Source organism: Hoplias malabaricus, chromosome 14, assembly GCF_029633855.1.
Source record: "Hoplias malabaricus isolate fHopMal1 chromosome 14, fHopMal1.hap1, whole genome shotgun sequence".
NCBI classification, from domain to species: Eukaryota; Metazoa; Chordata; class Actinopteri; order Characiformes; family Erythrinidae; genus Hoplias; species Hoplias malabaricus.
In genome coordinates, this window is record NC_089813.1 from 24,586,042 (window position 1) to 24,604,881 (window position 18,840).

General features: G+C 38.6%; 1 protein-coding gene across 1 annotated transcript in view; it reads left to right on the top strand.

The window, feature by feature from the left end:
- Positions 1-16,203, top strand: part of fbxl17 (F-box and leucine-rich repeat protein 17) — a 344,974-nt gene extending 328,771 nt beyond the window's left edge. The window contains exon 10 of the mRNA XM_066644895.1: positions 14,212-16,203. Within this exon, the coding sequence (XP_066500992.1) occupies positions 14,212-14,349 (138 nt within the window). The 3' untranslated portion in view covers positions 14,350-16,203. The remainder of the gene's footprint in view (positions 1-14,211) is intronic.
- The last annotated feature ends 2,637 nt before the right edge of the window (positions 16,204-18,840 follow it).

Here is an 18,840-nt window from a genome sequence, read left to right on the forward strand (position 1 = left end):
ATATAAATCAAGCTTTCAGCGAATGATAAATGACCAAAAAATACAAATTAAAAAAATGTAATTTCAACCCATTTTTATTACTCGTTTTTGACTTTTTTTCCAGATTTACTGTAGGTGTTCATTTATAACAACCTGTGATCATGTCTAAAGCATGTAAGACACACTTTGCTAACACCAGTGCATCAGTGTAAAATATTTGTGCAATTTAATCATGAAACTCAAATGCAGCTGCTAAACCTACCTGTATGTTAGGGTTAGGGTTAGATTAGGGGGATGCCAATTGTTAATTTTAATGTGAGGTTTAGACACTGACTTAGGAGCTAGGCTCTTGCAGTTATTGGTGCATTTCATTTATAATGGCTCAAGATTGTGACACTGGTACATAGGGTTGGTTGCAGGTTATAATGGTAATACTGAAGACCGTGGTGTTTACAAATGTGGACAATATCTCAAAATGAGGGCGGTATTTCAGAATTACAACCTGTGTGGTGTGTCTAATTCTGTTCTGTGTCTTTAAATACAAGGCCAGAGTTCGTTCATGTGCATTTAAGAGAGCCACAGGGAGAGTGTACTCTGGGAGCTCACTGATTGCTGATGTCACACTCTGAAAGCAGGTGGGGAAAATCAAAAGCCCAGTAGCCCACTGTAGTAGAGAGTTTAGCGTTGAGTTTGGGTTAAAAACTAGAGGAATATAAACAGACAAAAGACTCTTTAGTATACTTTGTGCTCAAAGGTATGTGGCTTTATTTTGTAAATATGTGTGATTTATCTAGTTTCTGTGCCGTGCTAAACCACAAGCTCAGAACCGTTCTGTTCCCCTAGCAGCAGTTGCCGAAATTTTCTCTCTCAGAAGAAGGTTTTTATCATCAGTACCTCTGTGGGTGTGCCCTGTTGTGCTTTGCTGAGCTGAACTGCACAGCACAAAAAACCTATCACCCTGATTTGTGCTTGCAGACATGAGGCTCACGCAGTCTGACAGTACACCCCACCCTCCACCGGTAATACCTTATACTGTGTTCATATTTCGAGACTGTATGACGGTATGAAAAATGTAGATATATGTAGGGATATATTGCATACTTGCTGTGATGCTGGGCTGTTCATAAAGCTGTATTCACCTACATAAGCCTTTCATGACAAATGATATCCGGCTACAGCAATATCTATAAGAGTTTATTCCAATAGGCATCAGATGTCTGAACATTTTCTAGGAAGGTAGGCTAAAGCAGCAGTGATGTTGTTATTATAACCCTTTATTGATATGTATTGTCTATTATCTTTTAAATTGTCATTATCTTCTAAGGTAAAGATGTCATGTATCTTTATAAATGAAAACAAAGAGTAAACCATTACTGTAAGAGCCCGTGGAATTCTGGAGACTGCCACGTGTATAAACTACACTATAAGAATTGTACACACAATGTAACCATTTCTTGTCACCTAACAATACATATAAGCCTTCATATTAAAGACCTGCTAGAGTACCTGCTTCCTACCACGAATAGAAACTTACCACTGATCACTATGTGACACTTTTGTTGACTAACAGTACTGTAACATGTTGCTGTCAGTATAGTTTTATTAAAACTGCATTAATTAAATTAGAGTATACAAAATAACTTGACTGATTCAGATTTCACATAGAACTAAATAATAAATATTCTGTAGGAAAGTCTGCATCTGGTACATTAGCCTCATACAGAGGTTGTAAATTAGAAATAATTTATTACTGATTACAGCACATTCAAAATATTCCTACATGTTTCTTAAGTAAGAAACTCTGGTCATTCCTTGAGTGAACTCCAGGCAGTCCTCAAGTTTTCAGTCTTCCCTGTGAATGAGTTTTACAGGCTATGCCGCATTAAAAGCAGCTCAGGAGTGCTACTCTGCCAAATTCCCATGACTGTGTATGGGTGGGTTTGTGGGCGTACTTACTTTTTTGCATTTTATGGCCTTAGGCTTTACAACAGATACAACTCCTTCAATTTTAAGCTAACCCTATTTTAGGACCATGTTAAATTATTAGTTCCATTGAGAAATCTGTGGATTTGGGAATACTCCCATGTGAAAGTACAATGTACAGTTCTGAAATGATCCAGATTACAACCAATGGTCATGTTGTAATGTGAGTTCTGTATAAAAGACTGGCTACATTCGGGCCTGTAGGATGAAACCATGTCCAAAAAAAGGGTAAACAATGTGTCTTTGCCTGACATGTGATGTCATTTGTAGATTCAGCTGTTGCTCTAGGCTTCGTAAATGAGAAATCTAATTTGCAAACCACATGTCAACTTTTAATTCAATTCAGGTTTGTCATTATATATACACACCGCACTCTGCAATAGTCAGAGACTGCCTTTTGGTTTATTTAATTTCCCGTCAAAATGCCAGAACTACAAGTTCATTTTTCAGTGCCGGACAAAAGCAGGAAATGTACATTGGACAGAAAATTACACAGAAGTGTCTAACACATCAAATCTATCATAATTAACTGTGCACAGACTCTGATTTTGAGCAGTCTACTGCCAATGGAACTTTCCGTTCTATCAAGCTTGAAACCTACCAGCTCCTAGTTTCCTCAAACACACACACAAACATTTATGTATACATAATTGTATGCAGTTGTATGCAAAAGTTTGAGCACCCCTTGCCTTTTTTTTATTAGGACCTGATAAAGCTCTTTTTTTTATTTTTTTTATTTATTTATTTATTTTTATTTTTTTTAAGTGTCCCAGTTGTTCTTGAAGTGTTCAGCATTTTAAAACATTTTTTGATGCGTTTTTTTCTTTTCAGAAATATTCCGGTATCGTTTTTCCCTCTATTCACTCCATTTTGACACATATACCCCCATGCTTCACATTTGGCAAGGTCCTTCCTTTCTTTTTTCTCTGAATATACCTTCACTGATTGTGTCCAAAAAGCTCTGTTTCCACTTTGTCCATAAAGAGCACACATTTCCAAATCTTGTCCAGCTCTTCGAATGTTGAGCTGTGAAGAGGCCACAGGAAAATTTTCATTCTTTTGACACTTGTATAAAGATTGTGTTTGTGCAAGCAATGTCACGCAGTGGAACAGTGCACTAACACTCCTCACTCAGCTAAACCTACCTGCAGGTTCCAGAGAGTCAAATGTGGGTTTTGAATTGCCTTTCTTACCAGGATCCAAGCAGTTCTGTCTGAGTTCTTTCATGGTCTTCCATCCTGACCTCCACAGTTCCCCTGAACTGACATTTCTTAATAAATTCCACACTGCAGAAACCACAAGCGGAAAAAACTTGGCTATCTCCTTTTAGCCTTCCCCTGCCTGTTGAGCACCAGTTACTTTTGTTTGCAGATCTTTTAGACAGTGGCTTTGAGAAACTTGTGTTTGTCGAGTGTTAGCAGAAGGTTTCAAAAGTCAAGGAATGTATAATGCCTGGATATTGGATTCGGCTCACAGTTACTCTTTACAGTTGGTGACATGCCTTGGGCCTGATTTGCTAATCAAGGTCTGAGACCTTGTCAAAAAAATTTTAAAAAGTGATTGCAATGCATAGGCTTTCCAACTTGGGCAACAATTATGTTTATTTTAGCTATTACTGAGAAAATAATTCTGTATTGGCTAGGCTTGAGATGCAGAATGTGTTCAGGCTGATTATCGTTTATGAGAGGTATCTCATTATGCCAGATAGAGCCGTCCTAGTCATGCTTCTTCTAGGAAAATGATGAAATTATCTGCAAATGAATTTAAACCAGTGGCAAGTGTGGGAACGTTAATTTTAACAATTTGGCCTGTGAATAAGAGGCTCTGTACACAAAGAACTTAATTTTCTAAAAATTAATCTTCCTCATCTGAGTACTCTGTTTGGCTTTCGTCACTTTGAGAGCTGTTAATGTGCATTTAATATGGCATGAACAACAAAAGCAGCAGATGAAATCAGAGAAAAATAAGAAATATGGGATACTCTTCAGAAGGCTCTGTATGAGTTTCTCCCTGGTGTATTACCCTGTAGAAAATGATAGAGTATGGAAGGAATGGAGAGTATGGAGGAATGCAGAGAAAGCACAGCTGGCTCTTCAAGCTTCTTAACACCCAGTGTTTCTCTTAGCTGCTAAATCCTATTTTTGACCAGGAAAAATAAATAAATCAGCACATTACAATCATGCTGAATACAATGTCCAGGGAAATACAAGAACCCAAAATGCATGAGATTTGGTAACACTTTGCTTTAGGTCAAGTAAAGGCTACATGCCCACTTTACAAGCATTTCCTAGCAACTCACTTACATTTGCATAAGCTATAAAGGCTTATTCCAACAAGCACCTGTTGCCATAAAGCAAAATTATTATGAAAAATGTTTGTTAGGGAACAGGCTGTATTTTCACTGTAAGGGGTGGGAAATGGGGGGTGGGGGTCATTAGATTGACATATAAGTAACCAACCTCAAATTTGATTTTGCCTGACATTTGAAACTTTTCAAAATGGTGCTTCAACAAAATCACACCAGCGTGAAACAAAGTGGGAAATAAAATGGGTTTATTTAATTTGGCTTAAAGAAAGATTAGGTAAGGTTTAGGTTTTTTCTCCTAGGCTTCCCCTAAATGTAATTCATTTTTACAGCATTGTACTGATATCAATGGGAAATGGGATGGAGGGGTGGTGGTGGGGGAGAGGGGGTAGTTTCCTATCCTCATTCAAAGGTTACACAGTGCAGCTTTTGCAGTGCTGTGCCCTGAGTAGCAATGACATTCTCCTCGTACGCCCTATTACAGTTCAGTGAAGCATCACAGTGATTTTGAAGCTGTAATTTTAAGGTAATAGTTTTTAGTTTTTTAGTTTTTAATTTAGTGTTCCTTTCATGTCAAAATAAAAAACAAAAACCAACAGAAATGTGTTCATTTGATTTTTATTGGGTTTTTTTATTATTATTTTTTATTGTAATATGTCTTATGTATCTGTTCCCCTCAGTCTTTCCTGCTCATTTTACTGTCTTTCTCCAATTGCTTCTTGCTGTTGAGGGTCAGCACCATTTACATAGGCATGGTCCCATGAAATATTAAATTACTCTGTAAATTACCTCTCCACAGCTAATACTGTCATGACCTTATTATGCATTTTGGATGCTGCAGTAGCTATTGTCTAGAAAATAACCCTGATAGAGGAAGCAGGTACCCAGGACCATACGAGGCACCAGAGTTTATATTTTTCTTTTGTTACTTGTGGCCGAAAGCTAGGCTGTCCTTTAGTGTTTAGGCGTGTGAACACAAGTGTATTGACTGAATGCCTTCCTTCATGTTGGGCTTTTCAGCAAGTGTTAAATGCTCAATGTGGATGGAATTTGTACTATTTCCTTTCATTTGGTTCATAGCACAGCAGTCAGAGATTGAGATGGCACGCTCTTCTCCACTCTGCTGATTTCTCTCCTGCCCTTGGGCTAAATGTATGGAGAGTTGGACTGTGAAAGAATGCTATTGATCGAGGGCCGGCCAAAATAATCAAATCAATTCTCTTAAGGCTTCGCTCAGTTCTTCACAGACTTTGATGGGGAGCATCAAGGGCTGAGTAAAAGCTCATTCCTTTTTATCAAAGAGAAATTTGACCACTTTAACAAGCCATCTTTGTCCACTCTGGCGTTCTTTTTTCTGTAAACTACAGCTTCATTGTTCAGTTTGGCATTACAGTGGAATTGAAATGGTATGTTATCCTTTTTTTTTCCCCTTTCTGTTTGTTTTGGTTTTTGGTGTGTGTGTATGTCTTGTGTGTGCATGTATTCAGTGTAAAACTCAATGGCTGGGATTTTCTATATGCTGAGAGAGAAAATTGTGGCCCATTTTGTTTACAGGTCAGCGAACATAACCTGTGAAACTTCGATCTGAGACTTACAGAAGTTTCAAGGGTCTGTTCTGTTTCAAAAATAACACTCTGCAGCGCTCTTGCCTCGCCACAAAATCCAAAGCAGGCCACTGTGCTTTTCTAGTAAGAGTAGCTTCCCACCATGTCTCAGTAACGTCCAGCACACTCCCCGCCCCCCACCCCTTAAACAGTTTGCTTTGACAAAAGTATTTCTCATCTGTGGTAGTGCTCACTTGAGGTTCTTTGAGATTTTTGGACGCACTAATTGGAGCATTCTCTTCTTTAAAGTTCCCCCTGCGCCCCATTCAGCACCTCCACTCTTTTAGAGTCAAAGTAAATATCAGCAGAGCTGAGTGATATGCACCGCATCAGCATGAAATGAGACAAGGAAAACAATGTTGAGAAGAGCAGGAGAAGTTATGATAGTAATGGAGGAGAGGAAGAGAGAGAGAGGAGAGAGTCTGAGAGGCCACAGTAGCCACCCATAACTTAAAGCCCTGCTTTGTAAGCAAATACAGGAACAGATTGTATCCACAGATACAACAAGAGCTGAGGACTTGCATCGTGGACTGAAATAAAGAGCAAATTGTTCTAAAGCAAGGCACTTCAAGGTGACACCACACTTAGGGGCTTGAAAGGAACGCTATGCAATATTTTTACTCTAAAATTACAGCTTCAAAATCATTGGGATGCTTCACTGACCTGTAATAAAGCCTCTGTTGTTGCTATTCTGGGTTCAGCACTGCAGAAACTGCACTATGTAGCTTTTGAAGTTTAACTGATTACCTGATTAACTGATTATTTATTCTGACCATAACTCTCTGCTCTTGATTCTTGCATATCTTCCTAAACTGGCCTTTAAATGCACTTGATCCCCATATATATCCATACATTAAAACAGCCTTGGCTCTCTCTGTAATGAGGCCTTATTTGACCTACAGCACTGTGGAGGGAGATCATTTTCCTAAAGTTGAGGTCCAGTTTGGGAAATAATTTATGTTTCTTGTGAAAACATACATTTAATCATGATTTTAACTAGAGAAAACCCCCCAGATCTGCACAAAAACAAATGTGCTTCTGTTACACCACAGCACCAGCTTTGTTTGTTTGTGTGTTTGTTAATATATATATATATAAGTAATTTTTTAATTATTATTTATATAATTTTTTATATATTTATTTTTTTATTTTTAATGGAACCCAGTCAGATTTGAGTCACTGACCAGCATCCACCACTAGATTACATCCAGACCCTGTGGAAAACCTCCAGCCAGCACAGAACTATGTAACTCTGGCTTGAGAGACCAGAGAACGAACCGTGCCACAGCTGTTTGTTCAGATCAAGAATACAAAACTGACTCTGTTTTTTTTTTTTTTTTTTTTTTTTTTTGGTGAATGGATGTTTTCTCTGCTCTTGCCAGCTTATATACACTTTTCTGGGCTGTGTGTATTCTCCTCCAAGCATATTGAGTTGCCTCTCAATAAAGAGCAGTAAAAAGATATATTGCAGGAATCCCCACCACAGTTTTAGGCATTAAAAAAAAAAAAAAACATTAAAACTAACAAGAAGTTTGGCACATTTACTTATATCCATCTTTTAATCTACAGCAGCTTAACTCCTACCACCCAAGTTATAAACTGAAGCAAGTTATAAGCTGTGGTTTAGAGCGTTTTTAACTGTCATTGTAAAAAATTTTTTTTTTTACATTATTTTAAGGAATGAAAAGTGGAACGTGGTCCTTTATAAATAAATAAACATTTAATAAATATGTTTGTAATTCACCTTCTGAGAAAACAAAAATGAAATAATAATAACAAGCTAATTGTAAATTCTAAAAAAATAAAATAAAATAAAATAAAAGGGAAAAAACAATTTGGTGTTGTTCATCTTTGTCATTATACATTAAAGGATCACTACCTTGTATCTACACTCTGTCCCTTTTATCAGCTCCACTGACCACATAGGAGCACTTTGTAGTTCTACAATTACAGACTGTGGTCCACTTGTTTTTCTGCATGCTATCGTATCCCCATTTCACCCTTCTTTTCAGTGTCCCCCACAGGAGCTTCACAGAGCAGGTATGATTTGGTGGTGGATCATTCAAAGCGCCTCAGTGACACTGACGTGCCGGTGGTGTTAGTTGTGCTTGTATGGGTGGATCAGACACAGCAGTGATGCAAGGGTATTTAAAAGTTGTGTCCACTCACTGCCCACTCTAGGTGGGCGGGGTGAAATGGGGATACAAAAGTGTGCAGAGGAACAGGTGGACTACAGATGAATATTTACAGGTTTGTAGGTACATGATACAAAAGACATAAGTACGTATAAGTAAATACAAAATCAAACCTGGTGGTGTTGATGAGTTAAAACATCTGCCAAGATGAAGCATCGCTATAGAAGCAGAATCTGGTCTTCATCTTGGAAAAGCAGCAATGAAGGAAGCTCTTGAAGCTGAGTACTCCACGCCTGCCTTTACGATTGCTAAAGGTTTACAGCTTTACACAAATGACACTAATTAGCTTTCTTCATGTGTCTCAGGGTTTATTATTTCATCCGCCATGAAAGAACAAACTGTCCTAGGTGCAGCATTCACTCTGAGCTTAGATTTGCCTTTGTTTCTACAAATAGAGGCTAAATGTCAGAAGTGCGAAGCCCACTCAGCCTATTCTTCTCACCAAAAAGCATGGAGCACATTCTGGGAACGTGACGTCGTGTCTCTGCAGTGTAAGCTTTTGAGGCCATGTTGTGCTCCGCAAAAGCTGACCACGTTTCCAACAGAAACAGCCACAGGACCGTGCAGGCCGGCTGCCTTGCGTCTTGTGGTGATTTAAGTGATCGTTTAGGACTGCAGACAGCTTTGCAGACGTTCCGATGGCGTTAACTACGAAGGCCTTCTTACTTCACAACTTCAGCCTCAACACAAACATCGGCCTCTCCCGTCTTCCAGACCACGTCCCAGTCTCTGGTGGGCTTTCCTTCAGTCTTTATCAAGTACAGGGTAATGTTTGCCAGTCATTCATTTCAGCGTTTTTACAACCGGGGACAGAGTGCAGGCAGCATTAGAGGCATTATAAATCGGCTTGGGCCATTACTGTGTGTGCTCTTCAGAAACTAACATGCGCAAAGATTTTAAACGTGAAGCAGAAAGAGTTTAGAATGAAGCAGCTGCACATGAGTCTAAAGTCAGCATGCCTGATGCCAAGTGTCGACCTGAGCATGGCACTGTGCAAAATAGATCCAAAATTGTGTACATTCATTCAAATAAATTAAAAAATGCACTCTTTGTAACATTTGTACCATTTTATTCATCAAATTATTTTTATTACTAATTTGCCAGCTCCTATCCACTGGCAGTGTTTTTTCAATAAATGCACTAAAAATTTCTGAGCTACAAAATCAGCACCATAATCTGTTTCTGAGAGTTTTGCACAAGCATGAATCACTGCATTCTGAAGTTATTGTTTAGATTTATGTTGAGTAATTGTTAGATTTATGTTGAGGTTTATGTTTGATATCAGGGTTAGGTTTAGGGTCATAGGTAAGTTAGGGTTAGGCGTTGGTTTAAAGAGTTTTTGACTGTTCTTCTAGAAGTGCATTTGTGAGCTCAGACACTGATGTTGGATGAGGCCAGTCAAGTTCTTCCACACCAAACTCACTCATCCATGTCTTTATGGACCTTGCTTGTCATGTTGGAACAGGAAGTGTCCATCCCCAAACAACCCCAAAAGCATAATTGCCCCTCCACCAAACTTTACACCTGGTACAATGTTGTCAGACAAGTCTCATTCTCCTGGCAACCAACAAACTCAGACTCATCCATCTGATTTACAGACAAAGAAGTGTGATTCATTGCTTCAGACAACATGTCTCTACTGCTCTAGAGTCCAGTGGTGGCATGTTTACATGACTGCATCCAACACTTTGCATTGCGCTTGGTGATTTAAGGCTGCTTGGCCATGGAAACCCATTCCATTAAGCTCTCTATGTACCGTTTTGTGTCTGATCTGAAGGCCAAACTTGAAGGGCAAAAATGTTGGCAACCTCAGCAATCTATGCCCCTCAACATTGTGGCTGAGTTGCTGTTGTTCCCAATCACTTCCACTTTGTTATAATACCACTGACATTTGACTGTGAAATATTTAGTGGTGAGGTCATTTCACGATTGGACAGGGGGCATTCTATCACACTAACATTCTGGAATTCACTAAGCTCCTGAGAGCAACCTATTATTTCCCAAATGTGTGTAGAAGCACTTTGCATGCCTAGGTGCATGGTGGACATATGGATTTACACACCTGTGGCCATGAAAGTGATGGGAACACCTGAATTCATTTATTGGGATGCGGGAGTGCATACTTTTGCCAGTATAGTGTGTGTGTGTGTGTCTGTGTGTGTGTATCCCCCACTGTCAGGGTTGTTTAGTAAAGTTGATTATTTGTTTGCCGTTTTCTTTTAAAGTTAATAAAGCCACTGCGATATTTAAATCTCACTACACATAAATGACCCAAAGTGGTTCTGTTGTGAACATATTGCACATCTAAGCACAGTATGTTCCCCATGAGTGGCTGATCGTCTGAAATTCTCACTTCTCATAAGCTGTTAACATCCAAGAACATAAATATCAGAGGGTGTTTAATGTGCTGTCAGTATTAGCTTGTTCTTTATTTCCTTGCTATGTTCCTGCAGCACGTTCACATCCTTTGATTGTTGGGATAGCGACACATGGAGAGATCTGACAGTTTTATGGAGTGTTTTAGTGGACTGAAGGCTTGAGAAAGTTGTTGGGGTAGGCCAGTTCAGCCCCAGTAGTGCATTTCCCATCACCAAATGGGTCTTTATTCTGAGCTGTAAAAACAAAAATCAGGCTAATGTCCTTGTGGAAGTCAGGCTATCTGTGCTGTACTTGTTATTGCTGTGCAGCATGGGTGTACTGCACATGTAGAAGTATTTTGGAAATATGTTCTGTTGACAGAGGTTCAGGGCTATATATCAGACTAGTGTGACATGGCTCCCCCATTGGTCTTCTGAGGGTTGGACTCTGAGAAACGAGCTGTGTGAAGAAATATTGGTGTCTGTACGATAGGATCTTCTACGGCTAGTACAGTACAATACAGTGCTGTGGTTTTGACTGGGTATTAGATTTCACTTTGTCCTTGGTCACAGCCACACATTGCCTGTCAGACGATATTAAGAAGCTCTCTGATCCGAAGATTAAAGTCTTTGAAGATAAAAATGACAAAAGGAAAAGGAAAAAAAACATATAATAAGAAGAATCCCAGCGATCAGGACCCACAACTTCAGATATCTCCCAGAGATTAAAACCATTAATCTCTGATGGAAAAGCTTTCATATGGATCTTCTCTTGTCTCATACACACACACACACACACACACACAGAGAGAGAGAGGCTTAGCTATCCGATCCTGTTATTCTGTATGTTTTGAGAGTATTTTATGCTAACTTTTTTGCATGATGCAAGCCTGAGCAAGGTGTGGTGTGATGTTGCTTGTGTGTTTTTGAAAAGCCAAAAGAATCAACATAATGCCAGAAAGGACAGGTGTGAATTTCCCTCATTCTTTTTACCTCTGCAGATTCCTTTGGTAAACAACAAACTCTTGCTTGGCCTTCTCACAGTCCTTTAAACAGAAGTTTAGGTGCACCCTTCTGGGAAAGCTTTTAACTAGTAAAAAAAAAGATGTTTACAACACATCAAAGTTCAGTCGTAGAAGTTAGTTCTTTATTTTCTGATTATAAACATGCAAGGATTGTCAGTTAATAAACCTTTACTCCACAAATTAAAATATGTAGTTTAAATGATATCCATCCATCCATCCATTATCTGTAACCCTTATCCAGTTCAGGGTCACGGTGGGTCCAGAGCCTACCTGGAATCATTGGGCACCCTGGAGGGAATACACCCTGGAGGGGGCGCCAGTCCTTCACAGGGCAACACACACACACACAAACACACACTAGTTTAAATGATATGTTATTTTTATTTATTTTATTTATTATTTTCTTGCTTTTCTCAGTAAAAGCTTCTGGCTACATGTCCTTTCAGACCCATAAAAACCAATTAAAAACAATAGTTTGTAGCTGAACAGTTCTATAGGTCTAACGTCATATTTTATGTAAATGACTATAAATCATTAAATGGAAAAGTGACAGAAGTTTAGATTGAGAGGTTTTGATGCAGGAGAGTTACAATGTATCAATAATGTACAAATATTTTTAAAACATGTTTGTATAACATTTATTTGCAATTGAAACCAAATAATTATAAATTATTAGTACGCTGCATTCACAATAATAACATCAACTCCCACATATTTTTGGATACAATATTATCCCAAGAACAGTGCAAACCGAAACGAATGCAGTGATGAATACATTCCTCTCGCTCGCAAGTTTCAAACTATTTTTTAGGATATTGTTTATTGAAAAAATGACCATTGTCAATTTTAATATTGTGCAACATTTGCCTTAAAAATGAATAAAGAGTTGGAGAATTTTGAATTACAATTATACATTACACTATATAAATATAAAATGTCTTGATATGATATGCTTCCCTGATATAATGTTTGTGCCATAGCCCCCACAGTCGCTGTGTGAAGGTGCAGTGTACAGTCCTGTGGTTTTGTCTGCGGTGGCTGTGCTGGTGAACGTTGGTGATGCTGGGGTTCATTTTCACTCTAGGAAGATTTATGATTGCTTATAATGAAGAACAATTAGAGAGGCTCTCCTGGGGCCTGTGCTGTTCATTCGTAATCGCGGTGCCACACTGTTGACATTGTACATGATGAAAGTTAAAGGGTGGAAAGTTGTTTTGACTCAGTGCCTCGGAGGACGTGGGTAATTATCTCAGAGAGCATGAGCACGTCTGTATTCTCTCCTGGAGCCCTGCTATGTGCCATTTTTCAAAAGCTGGACTCGTTACTCCGAGCAGGAGCTGTAGATTTTCTTCTGATGGAACTCTCCCGCAGTAGGCCACCATTCAGACGTGCTGGTTTATATATATATTTCTCTCTTTTATTGGAAAAAATAATATTAAATCAATTTATCATATGCTCCTATGTTGCTTCTATTCTATTACTGCTGTAACATTATGACCACCTCCTGTATCTACACTCACGGTCTGTTTTCACAGCTTCACTGAGCATACAGGAGCAGTTTGTAGTTCTACAATTACAGACTGTAGTCCATTGGTTGCTCTGCATACTTTTTTGCCCCCTTTTCTTCCTGTTCTTCAATGGTCAGGACCCACTTCCGTATTTGCAATTTGCCTCCGTCCATCTCAGCCCAAAGAATGCAGCTGTGTTTCTGAATCCTGTTGATATCTGGTTTCTTCTTTGCATTTGTGAGATTTTACTTGCGTTTGTGGATGCTGTGATGAGCCCATACACTGATTTCCAGACAGTATTTTTTGGGGGCCTTGTTCCTTTCATATAGAGATTTTTTTTTATGAAATGACGTACTGCTGATGATATCCCTAAGTTCTTTACTATTTTAAGTTGAGAAACGTGATTCTTGAACTGTTACACTATTTGCCTGCAGTCTATCACAGAGAGATGAGCCCCCTTCCCAACTTTACTTCTGAAAGACTCAGCCTCTCTGAGATGCCGCTGACCTGTTGCTAATTATACTAAACAGTTTTTGTAGCATTACAGAATTTGTCCCATCAACAGGCAAAAATATTTCTCAGTTTCATCACCTGAAATATTGTGTTGAATAATTATTTATTCACATTTGCATTCTGTTTTCTTCATATAACACTTTATATATTCATAGATTTATTCATAGAACACTATGTTAAAACGACTGAATTCAGCTACTTGAGCGTGCAAACTTCAGTTGTGCACACATTTCATATTTAAAAAACTATGTTCTTTGTGCTGAATTTGCTCCCAAATTTAGTGTCTATCCTTCTCCAGCTAGACTTTTACTGACAAATCACTTATTAATATTTTTAATTGAAGACTAACAGTTGGATGACTGTGTCCACAGACATTTGGCCATAATGTGTAACGTGCTTTTCTGAGCGTTATGTGAAATGCTGAATGAAAACCGTTGAGCCCAGACTTCTTGATGTCTGTGATAAATGTGCCTCTGCCGGTACATTGAGTCTGTCTGTCAAAGTATTGTGTGATGTCTCTGCTGTATCGCCTGACTTGAAGAACGCCACATTCGGGTTTCTTTTGTTGCATTTGTGCTTTACTTTTAGAATTGTCTGGTATGAAAACCAACTTATACCATCACATTGTGGTAATAACTATGTAGTTAGATATAAAAATGAGAATGATTTTGTAGGACTGTAAAGACTGTAAAAAACGTAGCAGCTTTAACAATGCATTTCCTGTGCTCTTGTGTTTGTGTAGGTGAACGAGGAGACTGTGGAGAGGCTGGTTCTACAGTATCCGCACATAGTGTTCAGCACAGTGATGCAGGACTGTAAGCGGACGCTGGAGAGGGCCTATCAGATGGGCTGGAGCCCCAACACCTCCACTGCATCCTAGCCAACACACACACACACTCCTCTTTACAGCATCATGTCCACACACAAGCTCATGTTTGCCTTCCTTTTCAGCACAGCTGGTCAGTTAACATTGTGCTAGTGCCATTTCATTGGAGCTAGCATAGTTTATTTTACCAGACATCTGTTATTAGGCAGATGTAAGGTCAAGATAGTATGTGACTTGAACCTTTAGTCATCCAGAACATACCATACTTGCATATGATTTGCTAGCACACACTCAAAGACCATCCTGTTTCACCTTCACATTCAAGACTTGAGAGACCAGATCCAAAGAATGGTTTATCTGGGTTTGTTTTTTTTTCATTTAGATTGAGTCTAGACTCAGAAGACACTGCATCATTTCCAGCACTGCTCCTGACACACCAGTAAAACAGACTGTAATGTTTAATAGTTTGCCTCCTCTAGAGTTTAAAAAGTTTGTCTTTGAAATAATGGGTTACTTTTAGTATATTTTTTCCTTTCCTTTTTTTTCTTTTTTCCCCCCACACTATAATTTGTGCCTGTAATAACTGTGTAGTTACACAATGACAATGTGCAACAACAATGGACGTATTGATGTCTTTCTTCACATTTACAGGTGGATTGCAGCTTTTGTGCAGCTTATGTAAATACACATCCTTCAACGTTTATTTTTACACAAAGTATCCAGCTGTTTAACCAATAAGACTTCCCTGATTGTGACAAATGCATATCAGAGTAAGCCTGATGTTTATACAATCGTATATAACCTCACCCTATTACAAGTGTTATTACATAATAGTAAGTATATTGTAAAAATATCCAAATACACTTGTACACGTCCATGAGTGCAACCTGACGTTGATACATAAGCAATTTCCGAAGCTCTACTTCAGGAGTCCATCTATAATGCTGAATAAATTCATTAATTACATGGTTGTTACATATATTATTAATATTTTACTACATATTTATTACAGACAAAGTGGGGTCATTTTTGAAGGCTGGTCAATTTGACTATTAGGGCTAAATGTTTAGACTTTGAGTGACCATAAAACACCCAGATAAAACAATCCTACGTGATTAGTTGGAGTATTTTCAGTATTAGAGATGTGTCGAATACTTACTCTTCAGTATCTGTGTTATTTTGGAGAGTCATGAGGAAAAGAAAGCACCTTGACAAATGTGGGCTCAGTGAGAGGATATAATGGTACCTTCGCCTTTGTTTTCAGAATGTTTCAGTCTGGCAAAGTAAGCGACCTCATAAAACGAAAACAGCGCTGAATTTTCTCTGTATGACAGAACGGCCCTCGTGATTATATCCAGGATTGTGGACAAAAAAAAATGAGAAAAGAAACACAAAGAAGAAAATATGTTGCTGGAGAAGACTCTGTTAATGCCTTCTGTTTTCTTTTTTTTCTTTTTTTCAGAAGTAATGTTGTTTATCTCTTGTGATAATGTAAACAGTGCTTTGGAGTTTGTTTTGGATGTTCAATTATGTAGGTAGACTTTTGAGGAAAAAAAAACAAAAATAATACAAAACCCAATTATTCAATATGAAAATTTTTGCATAACCTTCTAATACTATTATTTGGCAGGCATCTATATAGGTATTTGCCTGTGATTGAGTTCTGGAATGATTTAAAACTCATCCATTTGAAAAATAGAGTTTAGAAATCATCCATATCCCCATCCTTCCTTCTTGGTTCCATAGCTCTAGTCTGTCATATACTCTTATGCAAACAACCAGGGTATTTTCCTATTGTGTACAAATAGCCGAGGCCAGTTTCTTGTAGCTGTTGCACTGCATCACACGTTAACGAGGGGGCAGCAGGTTAGATACGATGTTATCTTTTACTGTACTTGGGGATTTGAGTTGATTAAAAAATATCTTCTTCTCTGCAGGCTCCTGGACTGTTTGAAACCCACTGTGTAGTGTGTGTGTACTCTCTGAGTTTGATTTGATTAGCAGTAAGTGAATCAGGTGAATGAACCAGGAATTTAATGCCTTATATTCTATGCCCCACACAGCAGTTTCTGAACTGTGTCAGGTTGAGACTAGAGGATTCACCTTTGACTTGTAGTAATCGTTAGATCATGATGTTCATTCACTGACTCGACCACTCCAAGCCCACCATCGTTTACTCCAACTAGATATTCATTACACTACAGGGCACTAGAGTTTCAGTAAATGCTATCACTGTGATTACAGTTGTGATATTACACCGTATGACCAAAAACAGACACCTGCTTCTCCAACATTTCTTGTATAATGAAGTGTTTTAATAAGGAGTTCACACTGCTACAGCTTCTACTTTTTTGGGGGGAAGGCTTTACAATCAACAAGATCTCACTAACAAGTATATTATATTACTAAAGTGTTTCACTAAATACACTCAGACTCCCTGCTACTCCCTCTGTTGTGACGAGCTTGACATTCCCTTTAAAATGTTTGAAACAGCCACAGCAGTAAATCAGAGAAGTGACTGTATTTCATGCAAAACATGAATTGAAGCATCAGACTCACTCACTCATAACATCCACAGAAAAAAACTGAACCAAAACTCAAACCCCTTAAGTGTAAGTGTGTAATTTCATTTTTCAGAGTGTGTCCTCCTTTAGCGAGTTTGCCTTTCTCCCTCACCCTTTGCTCCACTCTTTCCACCAAAGTTATGTGTCAATATATTTTGATAGTGCTTTGATAGGGCTTAGAGGGATATGGCTGCGCCTTCAATGCCAAATCCCCCTCAAAATCTCGATCGCGCATCTAATCAGAACAGCTCTTCAGTGGAGGCAGGAGAGAGGGGTGAAGCTGAGCACTGTATGTAGATCACAGCCAACAGATCTAAAAAAAAAAAAAAAAAAGATGCTCGGAGATTGCCTCGCAGTGAGCCTCCCACTACACACAGCGCCACAAGCTGTCTTTCAACATGTTTAGCACTGTGACATTCAAAAAGCAACTTTCATGTGTTAATTTCACCCCACACGGTGGATTTGTTCAGAGTCATGGTTCGTGTTTGGGATTTATGAAGTAATATCAATGAAGGACATGGAGATCGCAACAGAAAACAAGATAATGTTCAGTCAGATTCACGATTTTTTTTTCTTTTTTTCTCCTGTGCACCTTTTATTCACAGTAGCCATAATATCCTTATCTTTTTAAACTCTTTTGGAGGTAATCTCTCGTATGAGCTATATCGGATCTTTCTCCAGTAATGTTGGTGGAGCTTGTAATCTATGATCGAGTATGTGGAAAGTGAAAGGGGCCAGTAGGGATTTTGTCTCCTGTTGCTGCAGTGACAGTCTCCACTCTTCAGGAAAGACTCCTCCACAAATGATGTTGGGTCAGTGCTGTGATGATTTGACTATATTTAGCAGCTGGAATATTTAAGCTGTGAGTGCACAGGTGACCATCAGTGACCACATTAAAGGGGACATTTGCACCTCTTTCCACGTGTTTACCCAGTTCCCTCTGTGAAAAGATTTGATCAAAATACCACAAGGATCCAACAATGCAACACTTTTCTTACATTGACCTAGGCACCATGGTCAGATCGACCAGTTTCAGCACCTGTTGAGAATGAGCTTCGGTTTAATACAAACAGGAGATGAATCACAGGGTTTTAATCACTTTTGCTTTTTTCTTGTACTTCTTCAACTTCAATATGCTTCTCTGCACTCGTTGTGTTCGCTTTGCATTTGTTTAACCTCATAGTTTTGCTCGCTTACGTAGTTCCACGGCCAGTGCTGTGATTGGAGAACCTCAGACAAGGAGGCAGGACTGTTTCATGCAGCACAACATCAGAACAACTTGTTTTATCCCATGTTTTCAGACTTGGGCTGATCACAGATAAGTGACTGGGTTGTTTTCTTTCACAGTCGGTGAGTTGGTTCACAGCCAGAAAAAAAAGGTGTGGTGCTGGGTACATTGGTTTCAGTGAAGGTACAGACAGTGTAAGTGTTTTAAAGTCCAGTTGTGTTTCTAAAAGGTACACTGCATTCTCTTCTCCAAAAGAGAAGGGGGTTATTTGTAAGTTTTCATTACAGAACTGTGTAAAATAAAGAACATAATATAAGTCCTGGAGATTAAATGGAGCATATGAACTCAACACAATTTTAAAATCGACAATTATTAAGGAATATGGTACAGTTATGTTCCCTAGTGTAAGAATGTATGAGTGCCTATTTTTTTTTTTTTTTTCAGTTTATATCTGACTTCCCATTTAAAGATGAATTCACTAATTATAAGGAGTTTCTACAAGCTCTTTAACCCATAATGAAAGCTGATGAATGTGTTTGTTTACAATATGCTCAGAACTGGTTGTGTCCAAATGGATCTGGTAAGTGTTACAGTGGGAAATATTTTATTTGTTTACTTTAATTTTAAAATATGAGCTGATTATCACTCCACCTGCAGAAAGACACTTAAACAACAAGCCAAGGAAGAGTTTGCCACAGAAGGTTTGATCACTTTAATACTCTGTGGTGTTTGTTAAACTCAGCAAATGAATAA